The sequence below is a fragment of the Tachysurus fulvidraco genome, chromosome 3 (genome assembly GCF_022655615.1).
Source record: "Tachysurus fulvidraco isolate hzauxx_2018 chromosome 3, HZAU_PFXX_2.0, whole genome shotgun sequence".
Lineage (NCBI taxonomy): Eukaryota > Metazoa > Chordata > Actinopteri > Siluriformes > Bagridae > Tachysurus > Tachysurus fulvidraco.
The window spans coordinates 18,787,838-18,809,162 of record NC_062520.1 but is presented as its reverse complement, the minus strand read 5'-3'; the positions used below and the strand labels follow the sequence as shown (position 1 = coordinate 18,809,162).

The window sequence follows — 21,325 nt, the reverse complement described above, 5'->3', positions numbered from 1 at the left end:
TTGTTTGTTTGCATTTTTGGGTCACGGTTTGTATGACCCTGGCATGTGAAATAAAACCTTTGAATGTGCACGTGTTCAACATTTGACCATTACAGAGACAACATAATTCATTAGCTCGGAATTGTACATTATATGGCTTTACTGTAAATGCAGCACAACTTTAGAGACATTTCAGAAGTTTTCAAATTTCTTTTGTGTGTAAAGAATTATACAAACTTGTTTACATGTAAAAATTTATCTTTTTCCATACACTTGACAGATAATATCTTAAGTAAGATCTTGAAAAATGCAACCTCATACTCATCCACGTGGTATTAGCCAAGCTAGTCTAAATATATCTTAACACAAAGTCTATTCTACCATCATGCCTTATAACTTTACTGTAAAGTAGTGATTTATTTTAAGCAAACTTTTAGCACTGTCAAATCTGCTTGCTATATAAGACATGAAAACATGCATGTCTCAATTTTATGTACAATGTACATGCTAAGAGTCTGGCAAATGTTTGTATCTGGCATAGTAATACAAAACCACAATACATAAGCCTGTTTAGAGTTTTGCAAATGTTTATGCATTCTACAGTATTAAAACAATACAATATAACATATTGTGTCTGAGTTTGTCAGATGTGTAATAATGCGATGTAAGAGTAAAGTTGGTAAGACGTTTTCTTTGTGTTACTCTTATAAAGTGAGTCGAATTTAGATATACTGTAAATTAAAATAAATCCTTAATTTGCATTTTTGTTGTTTGTTGTATAGTGTAGAGTAAATTCTACAAAAAATATCCAACTTGTTTTGTCAACTAAAGCAATTTAGCATTTTAAGCTACCTAAACTGATACATCTTTTCAATACAATTATTCCTAAATGTTAAGTACATTAAATGTAAAATGTTGTTTATTCAACAAGACAAAATTTTACTTTAAGGTGAGTTTCCATCATTTTTTTTTTAAGTTGAATCAATCTGTCTGGGCTTAGAATGAACATGTCCTTATACTTAAATGAATTATTTGTGAATATACAATAGTTCATTAGATAAAAAGACTGAAATAATGTTTAAGAAAATATTAACCCTTGTAGCCAAATAAAATGGCAAAAAAGGTTTCATTATGAAGGAGTGTTAATTGACTTGCATGATTTTGTAAGACGTTTTGCATTGTTTTGTATTTTCTTTAATGTAATACTTTAACAATGGTCAATTCTGGTCCAATAATTTGTATCGAACAACCGGTGTTGTAAGAATGCTGCTATTTAGTGTAACTGTACTAGTACATTTCATTATTTCTCACTCTGCCACTAATAAGTTCTAATTCTACAAATTTATTTTTATGTAGAGTGTACTTTAAAAAAAGTTGTCTGGACTATTTATTTAACCCAATGACACTCAGAATCACCCCATAGTGTAATACTGCCAACATCATGCTTCACCAGTGGCGTAATATTAGCTAGTTGATGAGTCATACTTGTTTTTTGACCAGTGCAGCACTTCAAGTTTTTCAAGGCTTTATCCTTATGCTATCAGAGTTTTTTTTTAAGTGCATGTCACTTCCATCTTGTCCCACTGCCATATAGGGCTGATTGATGGAATATTTAAAGGTGATTTTCTCCCATTGAGGATTTGCTTGGCTAAAACTCAATCAGAGTGGTCAATGGATTCCTCACATCCGCTGCAATGCAAAATGCACACACGTTTATATCTAGGGGCAATTTAGAGTTGCTAATGTTCCCATCAGCATATTTTCTGAGATGGAAGAAAGCAGATGAACCCAAATCGAAGGCGTGAAGAAATATGGATATAATTTTTTTTCTTGCAAACAGTTTAAGCTATTTAAGCAGATGTTTTATTGTCAGAGTAATTAAGGCCTTTTTACAGTACCTGTGTGTAGGCTAGCTTGTAGTGATTTGTCTTTAGTGCAGCAGTAGGATGAAGAGAGGACTCTGTATCCTGTATGAAAGCATCTCCCTTGTATAATGCAATTAGATATGACATTGTGCCAGGAGCTGAAACAGATGTGTGTGACATTATTACTTCATTTTTTCAAGAATGGATGTATAACAAAAATGTGTTTTGGGCAGGTGCAGTATAGGGTATGGCTTGGAGAACAGTGCTTTATTAGCAGCAATGTTGTATACGCACGGGTAGAGGAAGAGGAGGAGAGAAGACCGTTCTAGACAGAGTAAAATAGCAAACTCAACACTATGAGCGTCCCAGGCGTGTTAGCGCAGAGTGAGTGAGTGTGTGTGTGTGTGTGTGTGTGTGTGTGTGTGTGTGTGTGTGTGTGTGTGTGTGTGTGTGTGTGTGTGTGTGTGTGTGTGAGAGAGAGAGAGAGAGAGAGAGAGAGAGAGAGAGAGAGAGAGAGAGTCCCAGCTAAGAAAGGGCGGGGGGGGGGGGCGGCGACGCATAATTGCAGTAGTGAGAAGAGAGTCCTGCGCTAGTACAAAACCTACACACACACACACACACACACACACACACACACACACACACACACACACACACACACACACACACACACACACACACACACACACACACACAGACAGAAAGAAGAAGAGGAAGAAGACAGCCTTAAAACTCTCCAAGCCGACCTAGGAGAGACCCGTATGGTTTATTTTGTGCAGACTCCATAGTATCTTTATTTCTCTTGGAAGAAAACACCGGATACATACTGTGTGTTTGCGTGTGTGTGTTTATGTGTGTTTAAGTGTATGTGTGCTGCCAGGACTCGGTTGCCACTTGGTTCTGGGTGAATTATAGTTTCTCGTAATGCGCCATTCAAGCTGATGCTCCTGCTGCAGCAGTGAGATCTTCTCTTCTCTTCACTCTGCTCCCAGGATCTCCCCATCTGCGTTGGACATTGGTGTACCATTCAGGGACTTTTAATCCTGCTGTTATCCTGATCTCCTGGTATCTCGCTGACTTAAAACCCTTCCCCCTTCATCTCTCTCTCCTCTTCCTCCTCGTCTTCATCAAGGCGAAAGCGCTGCAGAGAGCATGTGAGTATCAATGCGGACTTCTTGCTATTGCATACAGTGTGTCTCTGTGCGCTCTAACAGCATTTCGCGCACGTTATTGTGCCATTTGTTGTCATTTTACAACTCGAGATTTTTTACTGCTACTTCCTTTTTTCTTTCCATTCACGATCTGGTCCACTGAACAGAACGGATTCTACTGCTGCTATGGCACAAATCATTCATTATTTTACTGTAAGCAGCTGAGCTATCCTACTTAAAGGAAGGAGGGAAAATGTAAAAATAGTTTTAAGATGCTCTACTAATAACTAAACTGAATGTAATTCATAAATATAGTGTAAAAGTATATATATATATATATATATAATTTTATAAAAAATAAATATCTAAAAAATATATACAATTATATATACATATAATATTATGAATTAAGTTCATTTAGTTATTAGTAGCGCATCACACAGAATTAAATTAAATCTAATAATTAAATCTTTCCTGGAAATGCGCACTTCAGAATGAGATCAGTGCAGCAATGGACTTTGTGCGTGACTGGTTACTGTGCTATGGTGTCCTCATTATTCATAGTCATCCAGCGTCCAACACAGCATAGCTTTAGAAATAGGACAATGTTTTCAAAACTCTGAAACAAGCCAGACCTCATACCTGGAGGGCTACAAAACCACTGAATTCTACCTCATTTATTAAACATTCATGGGATGAATCTGGTGTGTTAAATAGGAAAACACAAAATTCTGCTGTATACAGCCTTCCAGACCTGAAGTTTGCTATTCCTATAAACATGTACCCATTTTGTACATATAATCCTCTGCTGGCTTCATGTTCAGGTCAGCTCCAGGTCCAGATGCTGCAGCTCCTGGAGGAGCTCCTGGGGCTCCTGGCGCACCCGGAGCAGATGGAGCACCGGGCACAGGCCCTCCTCCACCTCCTCCCAACACCTCCAGCAATCGTCGACTACAGCAGACACAGGCTCAGGTGGAAGAGGTGAGCATGTCTCAGGAATTCAAGTGAAGTCCCTTAGATGAGGTTGGAGTATATATTGATGCCATTTTTTTTTCTTTTTCTAACTGCCAGCCTCATATTGCATTGATATATCTCTGATGTTTATGCATGCTGAGAGACATGAACTATAGTTTGCAATTCAACTCTTATATGTATCACGTAGTAAAGTGAAAACTTGTACCTGCATTGTTTTTCTCATTGGCAAAAACAAAAAACTTTATGGCCCAGTTTATTAAAGTCTCAGAACTGGCTGAGATTCTTGAAATTTAAAAGTTTTGAATTTTTGATTTGAATTAAGTACTGCAATAGAAATTTCACCAGTAATCACCAAATATAGTTCCTATATCCTCTCTATTTATCAACTAAATGCAATGTACAATAAATAATAAAACTTTAGTGAAAATTAAAATTCTATTTATGTTAAAATTAATGACCTGCTTTTCTGTGAAGGTTGTTGATATAATGCGTGTGAATGTGGATAAAGTCTTGGAGCGGGACCAGAAACTGTCCGAGCTAGACGACAGGGCTGATGCATTGCAGGCTGGAGCCTCTCAGTTCGAGAGCTGTGCTGCCAAGCTGAAGAACAAATACTGGTGGAAGAACTGTAAGGTGAGGAAGCCTGAGTGCAGACACAGTGCCATCTGAAACCAGAGTCGACACATGAAATTAAAATAGAAATTCCACTTTTTTTTTTTAGATTTATAGCTTATAATTAATCATTTGGTTTGAATGAGCATACAGCGGTCCTGTTAAATCTTAACATGTCCACAGATATGATTAAGCATGAGAAAAAAAAAGAGCAAGAGCATATAAGGAGAAAAATAATAAAATTACACATTGAGAGCACCAGATATGAAGAGAGATTTTGTGTAAGGAAAATACCTCTTATTTATGTTGTATTTACTTATTATAATCTCAGGAGCCATGAAAAGTGCAGTGCGTGTGGTTATAATTAGTTAATGAGTGCAAATGTAAGCCCCAGGGATGTGACAGCAGTTGAGCAGTTGGTGTAGATACCATTAGGCATGCTAAACAAAAGCATTACTAAGATATTAACCACAATACTAAATGATTTAATATGTAGTATTTTAGTTTTTTGGTATATATTTGATATATAGAATTTGTTAGGAGTATTGGAAAAGTATATTAAGGTTACATTGTAAACACTTACCTCTGTTTAATTAATATACGATTATTTTTTGAACGTTTTAGCCTTAATTTTTTTCTCCACCTCCTATGAGAAAGCAAGACTGACAGCATGAATCAGAGACGTTCTGATATCTGTTGCCGTTTGACATTGTTAAATCGTTCTGTCAGGCAGTCCTTGGCTATTTTACTCACTTCCTATAGATATCATTCTTAATTAAACACTTTTGAGAGGTGAGTTTTTGGCCCAGGCGTTACTCAGTAACGGATATATTGTGGCTTAAACGTACCGTAGGATATTGTGGTAAGGACAAAAAGACATGATTATTCAGTCAGTGGACAAAATACCTTTTAAGAATTTTCCTGAGCTGGAGAGCATCAAGCTGACAGTCCTGTAATACTATTCATAGTCAGGAGTCTTGGGCAAGAATTGGGGGAGATTTGTACTTATACTGTACATCAAACACCAGTTCAGATCCTTCAAACAGCATCATGCCTGATCTTCAGGCAGGAAAGAAGTCTGACTACATTATCTAAATGTGAGAAAGTAAAGAAATGACATTCTGAATAATTATGATTCTATAAGAAGAAATAGAAACAGTTTACAGTGACTTTGTAATCAGAAAAATACAGTGTACTGTGTAGTTGTATGATACTGTAACTGTTATTGACCACGACTTTTGTTTCTCTGTTTTTTCCTTCAGATGATGATAATGATGGGTATTATTGGAGTCATTGTGGTCGGAATAATCTTCTGTGAGTTCCACTATTTATAATTTTTCAAACATTCTACATCACTTAAATGCATTTAAATTAAATGATGGATTTCTTTTTTGTAGATTACAAATGTATTATAAAGATACATGCTACTTATATTTTAGTTCACAAATGAACTAATAGGATGAACTACTACTACTACTACTAATAATAATAATAATAATAATAACAGTAATAATAATGCTTTTGTAAGCACTGCAATTTATTAAAAAAAATCCGTTTTTACAAGAGATGAAATCAATTTGAAATCCAATTTAAATTCTTTTTTCCCTCGTTTTCTTGTCAGAACTCATGATTAATGACCAGACTACTCTCTCTTAAAACATGTTCAATAATTTATTCAGCAAAACATTTTGTGCAGTTATGCCTGCTCATTCTTTAGGAAGAGCATACCGTCCATTAAATACTCAGCTACTGAGAAAGGAAGCCACACTGCTACAGTATATGAATCTGGGCTATTTTAAATGTGTGCATGTCTGTTAGTTAATGATCACTTAATCTTTTTCTCTTCTGTCCCCTCCTTGAATCTTCTTCTTCTTCTTCTTCTCTTATTCCTTTACAGTGTATTTCTTCTCATGAGCTCACCCAGCTGACAGAGATAAGAAAACCAGTTAAAGGAGGCAGAAGAACAACCAAAACATGAAAAGTCCACTCATAAGTCCATGCCTTTTCATGTTCCCTCTATTTTTACTATCAAGGCCTCTTATTCCAGACATCTGCTACTTACTCAGTGTGACAGCAGTAATCAGATTCACAAGCTTCCTGTTCTCACATAATCTGCTATGCTCTTTACTCATTCATTCTGATTTCTTATAGCTCCTTGTCTTAGAATCTCTGACATAACACACACACACAGACACAGACACACACACACACACAGACACGCATGCACGCACGCACGCACGCATGCACACGCGCGCACACACAAACACACACAAACACACACACACACAGAGACACGCACGCACGCACGCACGCATGCACACACACGCACACACAGACACAGACACAGACACACACACACACACACACACACACACACACACACACACACACACACACACACACACACACACACACACACACACACACACACACACACACACACACAGGGACATACACCATGAGCATTTGTGGGATTAGTTTGATAAAAGGGAAGGAAGCTAAAGGTGAAACAAGTGTGAGTTTAAACTCATTTGTGAAACAAGTGTGAGTTTAATTAATTAAGTGACAAAGAAATCAAAGTCAGGGAATCCACAATCCACTTTCTACTTGTGAAGCCAAACATCCTCAGCTTTGGAAATTAGTAAACTAACATAACATAACATAACATAACATAACATAACATAACATAACATAACATAACATAACATAACATAACATAACATAACATAACATAACATATGCAACACATGCTCTTTCCTACTATCACACTGTTTATGGCTTTATCCCCCTTTATCTGCTTGTATCTGTTAGTGTCTAGATGATACATGAATTTAAATGACTTTTATTGTATATGTGTAATTGTCATCGCAAACATTAATGATAGAAACTCATTTTCAGATATATAGATAGAATTAGAAATAAATATCTTGTTAATTTTTTTCTGTATATCAAATAAAGAGGCAGAGTATAAGAAACAGAAATATAAAAGGAAGAGGTGAACAGGGATGTGAGGGAGAAACAGGGAAAGATTTTTACATATTGGTTAAGGAAACTCATGCACACACACACACACACACACACACACACACACACACACACACACACACACACACACACACACACACACACACACACACACACACACAAACACACACACACACACACATTGCAGAGCTATACAAAATGTCAGCTTAGGATTTCTATTGTTTAACAACATTCATAGACTGACCCACACACACACACACACACACACACACACACACACACACACACACACACACACACACACACACACACACACACACACACACACACACTAACAATTAGTAATTAATTTGTGTCTAATTACTTGCATGGAAAATTGGACACAATATAAGACTTCATGCCCTTGACTCGTACTGCCTAATGTACAGCCCCAACAGAAACATGTCACTGCTTCTATGACATATCTTCAGTGTACAAAATGTAAGGTCTGCGAGCCTGCCAGAACATACAATGCCCTGCTACATGAGAAAAAATAACATTGACTCAACTTGCCATGTAGTATGTTATTTTAAATCAAATGTCCTTCATATACAAAAATGTTATTATTTTTCTATGCAGTACAATTGCAAGAGCTTTCACTTTCCATTTTGCAGGTGAACTCAAAGTGTTTGTATGGCACATCGCTAAATGCCATTTATGAAAGATTTAGCACTGAACAACAGGAAAGCAAATCACTTATGTCCATTTAGAAAAACCAGAGAAGAATTCAGAAGCATGCCTATTTGCTCTAACACTTTTGCTGATGCCAATAAAAAAATTTTAAATCCACACTTCATGTGAAACGTCATGTGTATTAGTGACAACTTCAAGTGAACAGAACATTTATAGAGAAACAATATATATACAGTCAAATGTTCAGTGATGTATATGCAGATATGGATTGTGGTTTTTATTTCAAACTGTATGAGGAATATTTTGATAGGAATTAAGCAGTTGTGAATTACATAAACTGACCATAAACCAAACCGTATTTATTCTGGGATGACTTAAATAATAGATTTAAAAGATGACTTGCTGTGAAAAAAGCATGTGCAGCAGTATTAATATTTGCTCAAAAAAAGCCTAGTATGTTATTAGTTAGTTATTGCAAACAGGCAAGGACAACAACAAGAATTTCGACAAGAAAAGAGTCCAGTGTTTGATAGATTTGATGCTTCACATTTTAACTTAACACATATCACCATTCAGCTTTATATGTGCACCCATACATACAGCTGACAAAAAAAAATGACAGGTTTATTTTACATTATACAGTTCATTGTAGACACACAGACACACTCACGCACACACATGCGCACACACACACACACACACACACACACACACACCTTTTTTGTTAATATTATTCTACAACAAAATGTAATCACAGAATTAACCTCAGTATCAAAATGAACACATCCTAGAGCTTTCATGTGTTTTTTGTTTGCCTCATGGGGATTCAGATATTCCTATCCTTTTTGGGACACTTGGCCTCTAGGGTGTTAAAAACATGTGCACACACACACACACACACACACACACACACACACACACACACACACACACACACACACACACACACACACACACACACACACACACACACACACACACACACACATTGTAGGATAAAACTGGAGCAAACCCTCACAGACAGACAGAGAAATGAAACTGCCCAGACAATAACCTGAGCTCAGGATTAATCCCCAGGTGAGACTCTACCTGCTGAGCCATCACGCCACCCATTAAGATGTTCAGCACCTGTTAATACAGTAAGAAGACATTTTTATTTTGTTTTATTATTAAATATTGTCAGTGTTCTATAAAATCACGTATTAAACGTTTTATAACAAATACCTTATTTATACAGTTATAATCAACACTTAAGGTGGTGGTATGTAACAGAAAGTAATTATACATACCTATCTTAATGCTTGATATAAAAACAGTATGGACAAAATCAGTGTCGCCAGAATCATCCAGTAATATTCCCCTGTTATATTCATCAAGAGGAAAAAAGGCTTTAGACAAAAAGTACAGTAATCACACAAAGAAACTTAAACTGTAACCAATATATGGCAACATGCTACACTTGTATATGGTAACATTTTTACATAGATTTGCCTTAAATATTCTTCACCTATACACCCATATGCATGGATAAAGAGTTCATTATATAGATGTGAATTAGTAATAATTACTACTAATAATTTATTTTGAATTAGTACAGTCATCTGGATATTTTATACACTTTAGTTAGTATATTATTATTATTATAAAGCCTCACACAGTCATCTCTGGCATACAGTCAGTCCTGACATTCTGAGAAAAAACTGTATTGTAATTGTACACCTATTGCTGAGTATGCTTATCTTTAATACCTGGAGTGAGCATTAATATATTTTAATTTATTGATTTAAATGTACACTACATGAGCCTTTAATGTAAAAGATATACATACTGTATACTACACATATAAGAATATGTTAAGAGTTCCACACGAATCAACAAGGAATGGTAGTACCCTTTTTTCAGAGAGGTTATAAAATCACCTCTTACTCACCCATGCTCTTGATTTGATCAGGTTTGAGAACTGTCAGGCTAACATCACTGGGAGTTTGCAGGCCAATGTGAGAGACCCTGCATGTAAACACAGTTCCGGGAGGATACTCAGTTGGGCGGACAACGAGGAAGGATGAGAGAGAAAACGTCCCATCACTGTGCTGCCGATGGCTAGAGAGAGAGGATCCATCTGTCAGGGAGATGCTCTCTGTCTCTGAAGGGAGCTGACAAAACCACTCCACCTACACAAAGTATTAATGAGTATTATACAGTATATGGTATAAACGGTATAAAAGGATCAACATATTATAAAAGAAATTCTTTAGCTGTAATTCTAAGTCTCAATAAAGCATGGTATTGGCAATATTCTATTAGGACATATTGCAAACACTATAGCTTTAAAAGGTAGTAGAAAGGAAGGATGCTTATACTGTATAACTGTGGTTCTATGACTGTGAGGACCATCCGGATAACTCGGGTTAATATGCATGACAAGTCAATGAGAATGACATAGTGGGAAGTTTTTTAAAAGTTGCACTCATGAAATCTCAGTCACACTGTAACAATTTTGCAATTTGCACTTGACACACTCCTATTTCTCGAACTATGGGCTAGCTATATTAGCATTGAGTGCTGACTGCATGTAAATACACACCTCTACATCGAGGGGGTAATAACGCTCACAGTGACAACTCAGTCTCTTTGGTGCCTCATCTTGAAATGTTATTTTGTTTCCATCAAATGAAACTCTCGGAGGTTCTAAAAACAGACAGAAATACAGACGTCAGCATCAACAGACGATAACCATTGTAATGAAATATTAAACTGTTGCTTTTCACATAAGTAATCCCAAGAGCAAAGATATTTGACCACGTTTGATATTGGACCACATACTAGCCAAACACTCACGTATGATGTTCAGCTGAACGATTTGCTGAGTCTGAAAGGGTGCAGAACTAATGGTGCAGATGTATGTGCCTTCATCTGAGACCTTTAACTTCATCATGGTCAGAGATGCATTTCCATCTCTAACTAGTAAGGTCGAGTTTGCACTTGTTTCCTCTCGATCCACTGCCACTACAGGCCAGAAAACAAATAAATAATTTAGAAAATATTATTCAGACATGTGCTAACTGTGAACTGTGAATTTTAATAGATATGGGAAAACAAAACTGAGACTAGAGTTTCTAATAAATATCAAACTTTTCAAGTTTTATGTACACATTATTCACAGAATATACCATCATGTTTATTTATTGGATATACAGATGCATCTCAGTAAAATAGAATGTCGTGGAAAAGTTCATTTATTTCAGTAATTCAACTCAAATAGTGAAACCCGTGTATTATATAAATTCAGTACACACAGACTGAATTAGTTTAAGTTTTTGGTACTTTTAATTGTGATGATTTTGTCTCACATTTAACAAAAACCCACCGATTCACTATCTCAAAAAATTAGAATACTTCATAAGACAAAACATTTTTAGTGAATTGTTGGCTTTCTGGATTTTCATTTAATGTATATGTACTCAATATTTGCTAGTGGCATGGAGGTGATCAGTCTGTGTCACTGCTGAGGTGGTATGGAAACCCAGGTTTGACAGTGGCCTTCAGCTCATCTGCATTTTTTTATTCTCTTGTTTCCCAATTTTCTCTTGACAATACTGGTTCAGGTCTGGTGAGTTTGCTGGCCAGTCAATGACACCAAAACCATTTTCATGTAACAAACTTTTAATGCCTATGGTAGTTTTGGCCTGCTGGAAAATGAAATCAGCATCTTAAAAGAGCTGGTCAGCAGAAGGAAGCATGAGGTGCTCTAATATTTCTTGGTAAATGCGTGCAGTGACTTTGGTTTTCAAAAAACAGAGTGGACCAACACAAGCAGATGACATTGCACCCCAAATCATCACAGACTGTGAAAACTTAACACTGGACTTCTAGCAACTTGGGCTATGAGCTTTTCCACCTTTACTCCAAATTCTAGGACCTTGGTTTCGAAATGAAATACAAAATTTGCTCTCATCTGAAAAGTGGACTTTGGACCACTGGGCAACAGTCCAGTGCTTCTTCTCCTTAGCCCAGCTAAGACACCTCTAACATTGTCTGTGGTACAGGAGTGGCTTAACAAGAGGCTGCGGTTCTCTCGGTTAACTTCCACACTTTTTCATTCCACTCAACTTTCTGTTAACATGCTTGGATACAGCACTCTTCTAAACAACTGTCAGATCAGCAATCTTCACCATTAGTGTGTAGTCTAGTAAACCAAATTGAGAGACCATTTTTATGGCTCAGGAAACCTTTGCAGGTGTTTTGAGTTGATTAACTGATTGGCATGTTACCATATTCTTTTTTTTGAGATAGTGAATTGATGGTTTTTTGTTAAATGTGAGCCAAAATCATCACAAATAAAAGAACCAAAAACTTAAACTTACTTAAATCTGTGTACTGAATTTATATAATACACAAGTTTCACAATTTGAGTTGAATTACTGAAATACATAAACTTTTCCATGACATTTTAATTTATTGAGATTCACCTGTACATTCACAGATTTACTTACAGATTGATCCTGCCTCAGTCTCTTTCATATCCAGAATGGTTTTGCCTTGTCCTCTATATTGCCAGCGCCACTCAAGACCCAGATTCTGCACTGGGGGGGTGTCCCTTTGCCTATAACCACAGTCTAATACAATGTCTTCACCTATAGCGGCCGCAACGGAAGGTGAGCGAGAGAACACCACAAACACAACTGCAAAGTCAAGAAACAGAGTAGACAGATAGTAAAATAGTGTGTATGAAGCAGTAAGGGATGATAAGATGAATAATAACATATACTGCTATGAAAGATTACAAGAAGTCTTTTATGTGCAATTTTTCGATACTTATTGTTAACGTTTTTCATTACAAAAAAGAACTTATTGACCATTTAATGCATATTTTGAGACACTAATAAGACATTACTCTCAAATGTATTTCATCATTTGTTTTCAATTTGGTCTGTCTACTTACTAATCCTCAAACCTTTTTTACTTCTAAATATTTAAAGATACCAACACACTGAAATTATTTAAAGTATCTTTGCCTTTTCTTTTAGATAACTGGATGAACAAATAGGGGGGACACTGTGAATAGTACTGTGTTATATGTACCATAATATTTGTTTCATTTAGTCTATTATGTATTATTATATTGTTGCATAGACACAGATTAGTCCTAACATTAAAATCACCTGCCTAATATTTTCTTGTTTCTTCTTGTTCCACTAAAAAAGTTCTGAGCCCATTAAGGCCTGGACTCCACAATACCTATAAAGGTGTGCTTTAGCACCAAGACATTAGTAGCAGATCCTTTAAGTCCTGTAAGTTATAAGTCAGGACTCAAAGTAAATACTGAATCAACAATTAAAATCACCTTTTATCTGAGGACTTTGAGCATTATGTAGTAATTAGAATAAGGAAACAAACACTTGTGGTGTAAGGAAATAAACTCATAGTGGTTAGAATTGAATAGAACAATACCATCTGTGATCAGAGTTCCCCACTGGCTGAGAGGAAGCTGAAGTTTACTCTGTATTAGTGATGCAGTATTTGATTCTGGATTCTCATTGGTTATTATCTGTAGCACCAGAGTGAAGCCAACACCGCCTCCTTCAAGCTGTACTGACGCGATGAAATAAACAGGTACAGAATCCGGTTTTGTGCCTCGTGGGATATAATGACTCAGTTCACATGTCACTTCCTGTTCATTACAATCAGCATGGAGAAGAGACTCTGCTTCAGGTATCTCCACTGATAAAGCTAACCCAAATACAAAGCAACAGTATAAATACTCAGAAAGCTAATTACAAAATAGATGACATTTAGAAGAAGTAGAGCAGCGGTGTCCAATCTTATCCGGAAAGGGACAACGTGGGTGCAGGTTTTCATTCCAACCAAGCAGAAACCACCCCAAAGTTTACTAAAAGCCAAGAACAACTGATTAAACAGGTGGAATCAGGTGTGACTTCTGCTTGGTATGAATGAAAACCTGCACCCACACCGGCCTTTTCCGGATAAGATTGGACACCGCTGATGTATATGGACAATATGGTATTTTAACTTTTACCTGTGGCCTCAAAAATAAGGTCATCAGCATTAGGGGTGTCGGGATGGACGTAGGGCGTGATGGCTTCTGCTGAGAGGTCAGCACTCATAGGAAGGTCCCTTAGTACCATAGTGGCAGGGGAGCGTATGAAATGAGAGCCAGTTATTCCTCCACCTTCCTCAATGTAGGAGCAGGACAGCACCACATCAGCAACCTGCACACCTGAGAGACACACAAACAAGTACAGAAAAAAACAGATCTGCCATAGCATACAAAACAACATACACCCATACTGTATATTTCACAATATTGTGATTGTGATACAAAAGAAATCCACTGTAAAACTCACTGTGTGTCAACGCGTGCAGAGAAGCGAGAAAAAAGATTTCAAGCATGACGGATTATTCCTACAAAGCCTGTAACTGCAACACCAGAACAGTCAACTGTTTAATCTGGAAAAATAAATAATCACGATCAGATCCGCTCTAAATGATTGTCGGGGTTTGGACATCCCCTAATTCGGTGTAGTTTCACTTTTCATTTCAGAGCAAACTTCCGCCTTAAGATGCGCAGTTTGTGTCTCACGCAGCAACCAGACGCACACAAGCTGCGCGCTAACAGAAGCAATGCGCTTTAGTTTGCTAGCTTCAAAGTGAAAGTGAAAGCAGTTGCGGTAGGAGGTCATGTTTTAAAGGAGACTAAACGGCCAGTTATATTCGGTTTGAAATGTATTATAATGCTTAGTTTGTTTTAATAACAATCTGTCCGTACCGCTGTCTCTATGGAACCGGGCAGGAATCTCAAGCGCATCTCCCCTGGAGTTCTTAGTCAAGCCTGACACTTAAAAAAGCCAATCAAAAAAAAAGGAAGCTACACAATAGCCAATCAGAAAATAGCACTATTGTATATGGGTAAGATTTAGCGCAACAACCAGTGAAGAAAAAAAATCATATCCTGGAATTGTTCAGCATCATCCTCGTTCACCCACAGAGAAAACCACTGGAGATGCGAGCATCACTTTCAGCACAGAGTAAGTCATGATCTCCATCTTTAATGTTACAACAAATTCACAACTTGTTTGACACAAACAATGACATAACTTAGCCAACAGTTTTACAGCCTGTTCACTGACAACACCTGCTCAGAAAAAGTAGTCTAGGCCCCAGTGGTTCTCAAACTGGAGGCCCTGAGATGGTGCAGGGGCCCCGGTTTTATGACATTTTATAAAATAATGAATTTATCCTAAATTAAATCTCAGAAAAATAAGGCTACTAACCAACAGCACTACAATATATAATTTAATATGTTTTGTTTAATTAAAATATTAAGTTTTGGAATGTTTTATGTCATAAATTTTCTTTTTCTTTTTTTTTGGGAGGGGGGGGGGCAAGTAGGGGCACCCCATTGTTGTTTTTGGGTGGAGGGTTGGAGATGTCACTCTTGCCTGTCTTCAAAACTTGAGAGCCCTGGTTTTAATAAACTTCTTTGATGATGTTGATAGTAACATCCGCTCGAATGACGGGACCCAAAATATTCCAGCGGAATATTGGTCAGAGCATCACACTGCCTCCACCAGCTTGCCTTCTTCTTATAATACATTCCAGGTAAAATGTACATTGTGTGTGTATGTGTGTGTTCTTTCCATATTTCAGTCCAGGTCTCCCAGTGAAGAGGTTCAGCTGCCGCTTCATCAGCCAAGCATTGCCATTTCCAATCTAAGATGACTTCATCCTTAGGTGATAATGTATTGCTGTAAAAAAAAAACTTGTGCAGAAAACTTCAATTTGCAAATGCTCACTTGATTATTGTTGTAGTTGTTGTGCCAAAATCCATGACACTGTAAAGTGAAGCTGTGAATCTAGTGTGTTGAGCAGGTAGTGTTGTTAAATACCAACATATTTCTTAAAGATATACGCTATGACAAACGATCCAGATACTGTTGGGCACTTTATTAATTAAGGCTATTTTTACTTTACTTTTATTTTTCAGATGTTTTACTTTGCACAGTTTACAGATGCAGTTTACACATCGTAACATTAACTGACTCAAATAGCTCATGAGAGACACACTGAAACTCTGCCCCAAACACTGTAATGATGTTACAAATCTACTGTATACTGATCTTAGCTTTCACTCATTATCTTGTTTATCCAGTCTGTATATCGTGAAACCTGAGTGTACACTCCATATCTACCTGGTATGCCACAGCCATGCCCCCAGCTAGCTATGCCTGTGGCCCAGAACACACCATCCTTTTTTAACACAAGTGACCCACCACCATCCCCTTCACATGTGTCTTTTCCACCTTCAGGTACACCAGCACAGAACATGTTTTCTGTCAAGGCCACCGGGATCCCTACTTTATCAACAAAATTTTGGCATGTCTTTTGTTCCACAAGAGGAATGGAGGTATATCTGAGAAACCTGGCTAGAGCACTTCTCTCTGTTTGACCAAATCCACTTACCCATCTGAAAATGAAGGAGAAACAATAATTTTGGTTAATTTAATTAACTTTGCTGTTATTTACCACATGCATGTAAATGTTATATAAAAAGTGAGTAAGAATAAGAAACTATAGAATGCAGCCTATAGCTGTGTTGTGTTTAGAAAACATTACCCAGTAACCCCAGGTGTAATTTCAGTATCTTGTGAAGGCAAACACAATGGCATAACATCAGCATTGTACAGAATGGGCTTCTCCAGTTGAATCAGTGCAATATCATTGTCATAGTTTGTACCATCCGGGTTATTATACAAGGGGTGAATGTGTAAAGACTTGACTTGAAGATGTGATAATTTAGATAATTTTTGTATATTGGTGACTCCGACATATACCTGAAAACAGATAGAAAAACCAAAATATGTGAAGTTCACTAGTATCACTGCTGCTTATCATCCGAGTTCTGTTTGATAAATGGGAAAATATCTGTAAACCTATGGTGAACTAATAATGCATTAATCATAGAACTACAATATAAATTCTGTAAGTTGTTAATACCCAGTGGTCAGGTGGCTGACATTATTTGAGTGCTGTGCTGGTGCAAGGGCACTAATAGAAGAACTTAATTTTATCCACTGAACTACTGCCATATGATTAGCTGATTGAAAAAGTGTATATAACAGGTCCTCGGGTGTTCCTAGTAAAGTGGTAAATGAGTGTATACAACAGTGTTCTGTAACCGGTTAGGAACATTAACCAAAATTGTTTAGAAGAGTGTGCTTAGAAGTTCTAGGCAGAATAAGTATGGACAAAATATAAAAAATATACAAAATATGACAAAAATATTAATTACATTTCATTTGCTTTAATTTTACATACCATTTAGCAAATATTAAGGAAAGAGAAATCTGTATATGATACCTAAATTGATTTTAACACTAAAGCAAAGGTTTTACATGAAAGAGCCCAACTCCAAGTGACACAACATACCTTTAATTTTGTGGGATCATTAATCTGGTTACTGATCACATTTGCTGCTGTTAAGATCCATTTCTCTGCTATGATAGTTCCCCCTCCATGTAAGGGGCTTATAAAGGCATACCAGGGGAAAGCTCTCTGTGGAGCACGATGGCCTCCTAAAACCCTCTTATGACGCTCCAGGCCAACCAGTGGGTGACCACACTCTGATGATCAGACAATTCACCCATATGACCAAGACAGTGTTTGCAAAAAACACTTACACACAAACATAGAGGAGGTACTGAAGGTGAATGTTATTGTGATTCTATTCACAGTATTACCTAGGACACATTTTGGGGTAACGGACATGACACTGTTTTGGTCATCTTTCCATTCCATATCTGCATGGCATGCGTAGGTTACTGGAGGAAATCACATTAATAAACAAATAAATGAATAAATGAAGCAACAAATTACTTTTTAACTGGTAACTGTGGTTCTATAAAACCTAGTTAAAAATAAACTAACCTGATTGAAACCGAGAAGGCATGTTTCTTTTAATAGTTGTAATAAATTCATCTCAGTAACAAAACATACATCTTACCATTATATGTGGCAGGAAGAACGTATGGCCTGTTACAGTGCAGCTTGATAACAGATTGATATTGATTATGAGCCCCAGAGATGAATAGCACTTCTCCGTTTAGTAAGGGTGGTGGGTTTTTACAATGGATGACTATAATTCAAAGAGAAAAGGACATTTTAATCGCAAATATGTTTATGACTAACTTGCATCCAATATGTGAGATAAATGAAATAAACAGTTGGACTTACTGTGGCACTGAAGAAGAGGTAAACTCCACTGGCCATTGCTTTGACAAGTTGATGTGTAATTATTGAACAAAGCTCCTTTCTGAAACAAATATTAATTCAAATTTATATATATAAATTGTTTATGTAAAATGCAATCCATTACCTAGGAAAAAAGTTCATCTGTTCTTACTACAATGATTTTGTAGCCTGTGTCACACTGAGCACTGATCACATCTCTGTAGTAGTACGTGGAATGCACTGGGATAATCCTCATGTTTGTGCCTTTTGGAGACTCACACTTAATCCCTGGGGAACATTACACAAAACAACAATAAACAAATCACTCTAAAGAAGTAAGGACAAATAAGAGTTTATATTTATCTAGAATGTGTGATCCCCATAACGCATGGGTTTGGAACAAATCGCAGACATTATTATCAATTTAGGGTAAAATGTTGGTTCAGCACGCATATAACCATATTCCATATCCATGCAAAAATCTATCGTGAAGCTTTCCCGTAAGAGCACACGGATGATGTTGACCTCACTGCCTTTCCACCACACTTCCATTTTTCCATTTTCTTTTGTTCCTTTTTCAAAAATGTCATATAAGTTGCATACTTTACTTCATAAAGCATTAATAAAAAAACGTCTTAGCCTTAGTCCCATTTATAGGTACATGTATATGTACTGATTTTATTAAGGAGTCATTTTCTACATATTTGAAACAATACTGAATCTGTATTACAATAAAATCACACATTTTCACATTTAATGAAGCATGCGTGATTTTGCCTTGATTAATTATTTTAAATGGATTGTTTTTTCAGTCGTAGCAATCATTTTGTTTAAAAAGACTGTTACATGTGTAGTGATCATGTGGGATGTCAGGATGTATACAGTATTATTAAAGAATGTGCTATCACAATCAGGATCACTTGTTTTATAATCTTGTTTAGCGTAAAACTCACGAACACATGTGCGCTGATCAGCATCCAGCTTGAAGCCATGATAGCATGCACAAAGGTATGAGCCCATGGTGTTGAGGCAGATTTGAGTGCAGGGAGGAACTTGACTCGAACACTCATCTCTATCTGTATAACACAACCCTGCCTTTTATCATATTAAATTGCTTTGTCATATTAAATTAGATTGAAATAATTTACTGAAAGAATTATTACACTTGTAATTATTTTTATTTAATTAAGCCCAGTCAGTGAGAACAGAAATACTGTAAAAGAAACATATGTAGGATATATTAAATGTTATATTTGTTGTATATTTGTTATATTAAATTGGTTGCATTTTTTGGGTACTTTTACTTATTATCTTTACTCATTTACTTAAAATGTATCATGCTTGTGTATATTTTATCAATATGAAAAAAAAAATCTATTACCGCTCCTAAGAAATTTTATATGTCACCTTTAGCCTGGTAAAATGCAGAGAAGCCCACAGGAAGGGTAGGCCCTTGGTTCACTTCATTAGTACGAAGTGAGAGCTTTACTTTAGCGGTGGGTATGAAAATGGAACTGTTTCCTGGATGACTGTGGCTCTTTGAATCCTTGTCACCACAGTACTTCATCACTTTCTCCTTATAGGATATCTGCAGTATTTCAGATACATAGGACAAAAACAACTCCTTAAATAGATCAACAATCTCCTCATATTCTACAAGATGTAGTGATGTAATAGTGACATTATAGAACAGAGTCATATCATAAGAATTATATATCACATGTACCGTGAGAGAATCGTTCCCGCAGCCTTGTGAAGGCTTGATATTGAGATAGTTGAAATTGATCTGAATGTGATAGCCAAGAGGCACCTCCAGGTCCCAGTGTTTATAAAGGGGAGCTGGATAATGTTCAGGGTAATTAGGAGAGTGTAACTCACCATACATGACTGACATGTATACAAAACTCCATATTTGCAAGTTGATAGAGATTATAAAAAGCCTGGCAGGGAAAATAGGGGGGTGTTATTATTCCGTTTAAAAGAAACAAAAAAAATTCTATGTATTAATTTATCCAGTTAGGTTGTTGTAGTTCACTGGTTATATTTTAATAGGTGAACTAAAATGACAATAAACTATGGAGATTATCGAATAAGACTCTCAGTTAAATTTCTAAGTAATATGCTGTCTCAATTTTACGTGTAAAACCAATTAAATAAATGCCAGTGCAAGAAATCTGTTAAAGGCAATTAAAGTCTTTACTAATGTGTAAAAAACTGCCTATACATTTATACATATTTTGTAAAAATGTATTTAGTTCAGTTATAGTGAGCCTGTAGTAAAGGTTATGTCCTGTACCAATACCCTGTTTGAATGCATGTGAAAGACAAACAAATTTAATATACAGTAGCTAAAATAATTTAGATTTTTAACCTTTCCATTTATAGAGAGACACACAGACTGACTAATTTTCTGTACATAGATTATGCAATAGTGTCTGTAATCTTAATACAACGAAACTGATTAACTTGACCTTTTATTAACTTAAAAGCTGACAAAAATAAATCATACGCACCATTTTAGTTTCAAATGTAAGTCCATTATTGCAGTGTTCAAAGTCAAACAAACAGAGTGAATAAAAACGCAAGAACAGTATAAACATGGGGACAGAGGGTTAGATAAATAAACAGTAGGCTAATAAGAGTACAAAGTCCATTTGTAGGGTTTACAATTAATGTTAAATTAATAAGGATATTTATATTCACATGAGCAAGATTGGGCTCCAGATGCAATATATGAGAAAGAAATAACAATGGACACATTTCCAGTTCAGTAGAAGAGTTTTTTTACCCACATGATAACATGGAATTTGCAATAGAATACCAAATTGTCCACTGAAC

General features: G+C 36.4%; 3 protein-coding genes and 1 long non-coding RNA gene across 7 annotated transcripts; 2 read left to right on the top strand and 2 right to left on the bottom strand.

The window, feature by feature from the left end:
* Positions 1-2,413: 2,413 nt before the first annotated feature.
* Positions 2,414-7,904, top strand: vamp1b (vesicle associated membrane protein 1b). The gene is made up of 6 exons (XM_047811569.1): positions 2,414-2,603; positions 2,837-2,998; positions 3,820-3,976; positions 4,445-4,603; positions 5,845-5,896; positions 6,480-7,904. Coding segments are annotated over exons 2-6 (387 nt in total). The 5' UTR covers positions 2,414-2,603; positions 2,837-2,996; the 3' UTR covers positions 6,497-7,904.
* Positions 6,235-15,419, bottom strand: tapbpl (TAP binding protein like). 3 transcript variants are annotated; one of them, XR_003441055.2, is made up of 10 exons: positions 14,605-15,141; positions 14,277-14,477; positions 13,691-13,969; positions 12,733-12,921; positions 11,078-11,245; positions 10,824-10,927; positions 10,170-10,410; positions 9,529-9,599; positions 9,294-9,367; positions 6,235-6,506 (listed from the first exon to the last, which is right to left on the bottom strand). XR_003441055.2 is itself a non-coding variant. In XM_027149771.2 (10 exons), exons 1-8 carry the CDS (start codon positions 14,648-14,650, stop codon positions 9,529-9,531), a joined length of 1,299 nt encoding a protein of 432 aa, XP_027005572.2. In that variant the 5' UTR covers positions 14,651-15,141; the 3' UTR covers positions 6,235-6,506; positions 9,329-9,367. The 3 variants fall into 3 exon arrangements, 2 of the variants coding, with proteins under 2 accessions (XP_027005572.2, XP_027005571.2); XM_027149771.2 differs by having other exon boundaries at positions 9,329-9,367; XM_027149770.2 differs by lacking the exon at positions 6,235-6,506 and having other exon boundaries at positions 8,403-9,367; positions 14,605-15,419.
* A 99-nt stretch (positions 15,420-15,518) lies between these two features.
* LOC125140897 lies at positions 15,519-19,397 on the top strand. Its single transcript, XR_007140215.1, has 2 exons — positions 15,519-15,991; positions 16,567-19,397. It is a non-coding gene; the product is annotated as an uncharacterized LOC125140897 (long non-coding RNA).
* LOC113644645 (complement C1r-A subcomponent-like) lies at positions 16,184-21,324 on the bottom strand. Of its 2 annotated transcripts, XM_027149673.2 has the most exons (11): positions 21,001-21,324; positions 20,214-20,427; positions 19,895-20,075; positions 19,441-19,563; positions 18,660-18,775; positions 18,491-18,569; positions 18,261-18,392; positions 17,998-18,078; positions 17,687-17,880; positions 16,874-17,091; positions 16,184-16,724 (listed from the first exon to the last, which is right to left on the bottom strand). In XM_027149673.2, the coding sequence occupies exons 1-11, from the start codon at positions 21,024-21,026 to the stop codon at positions 16,379-16,381; spliced, it is 1,710 nt and encodes a 569-aa protein (XP_027005474.1). In that variant the 5' UTR covers positions 21,027-21,324; the 3' UTR covers positions 16,184-16,378. The 2 variants fall into 2 exon arrangements, with proteins under 2 accessions (XP_027005474.1, XP_047667621.1); XM_047811665.1 differs by lacking the exon at positions 20,214-20,427.
* Between the last annotated feature and the right edge of the window lies 1 nt (position 21,325).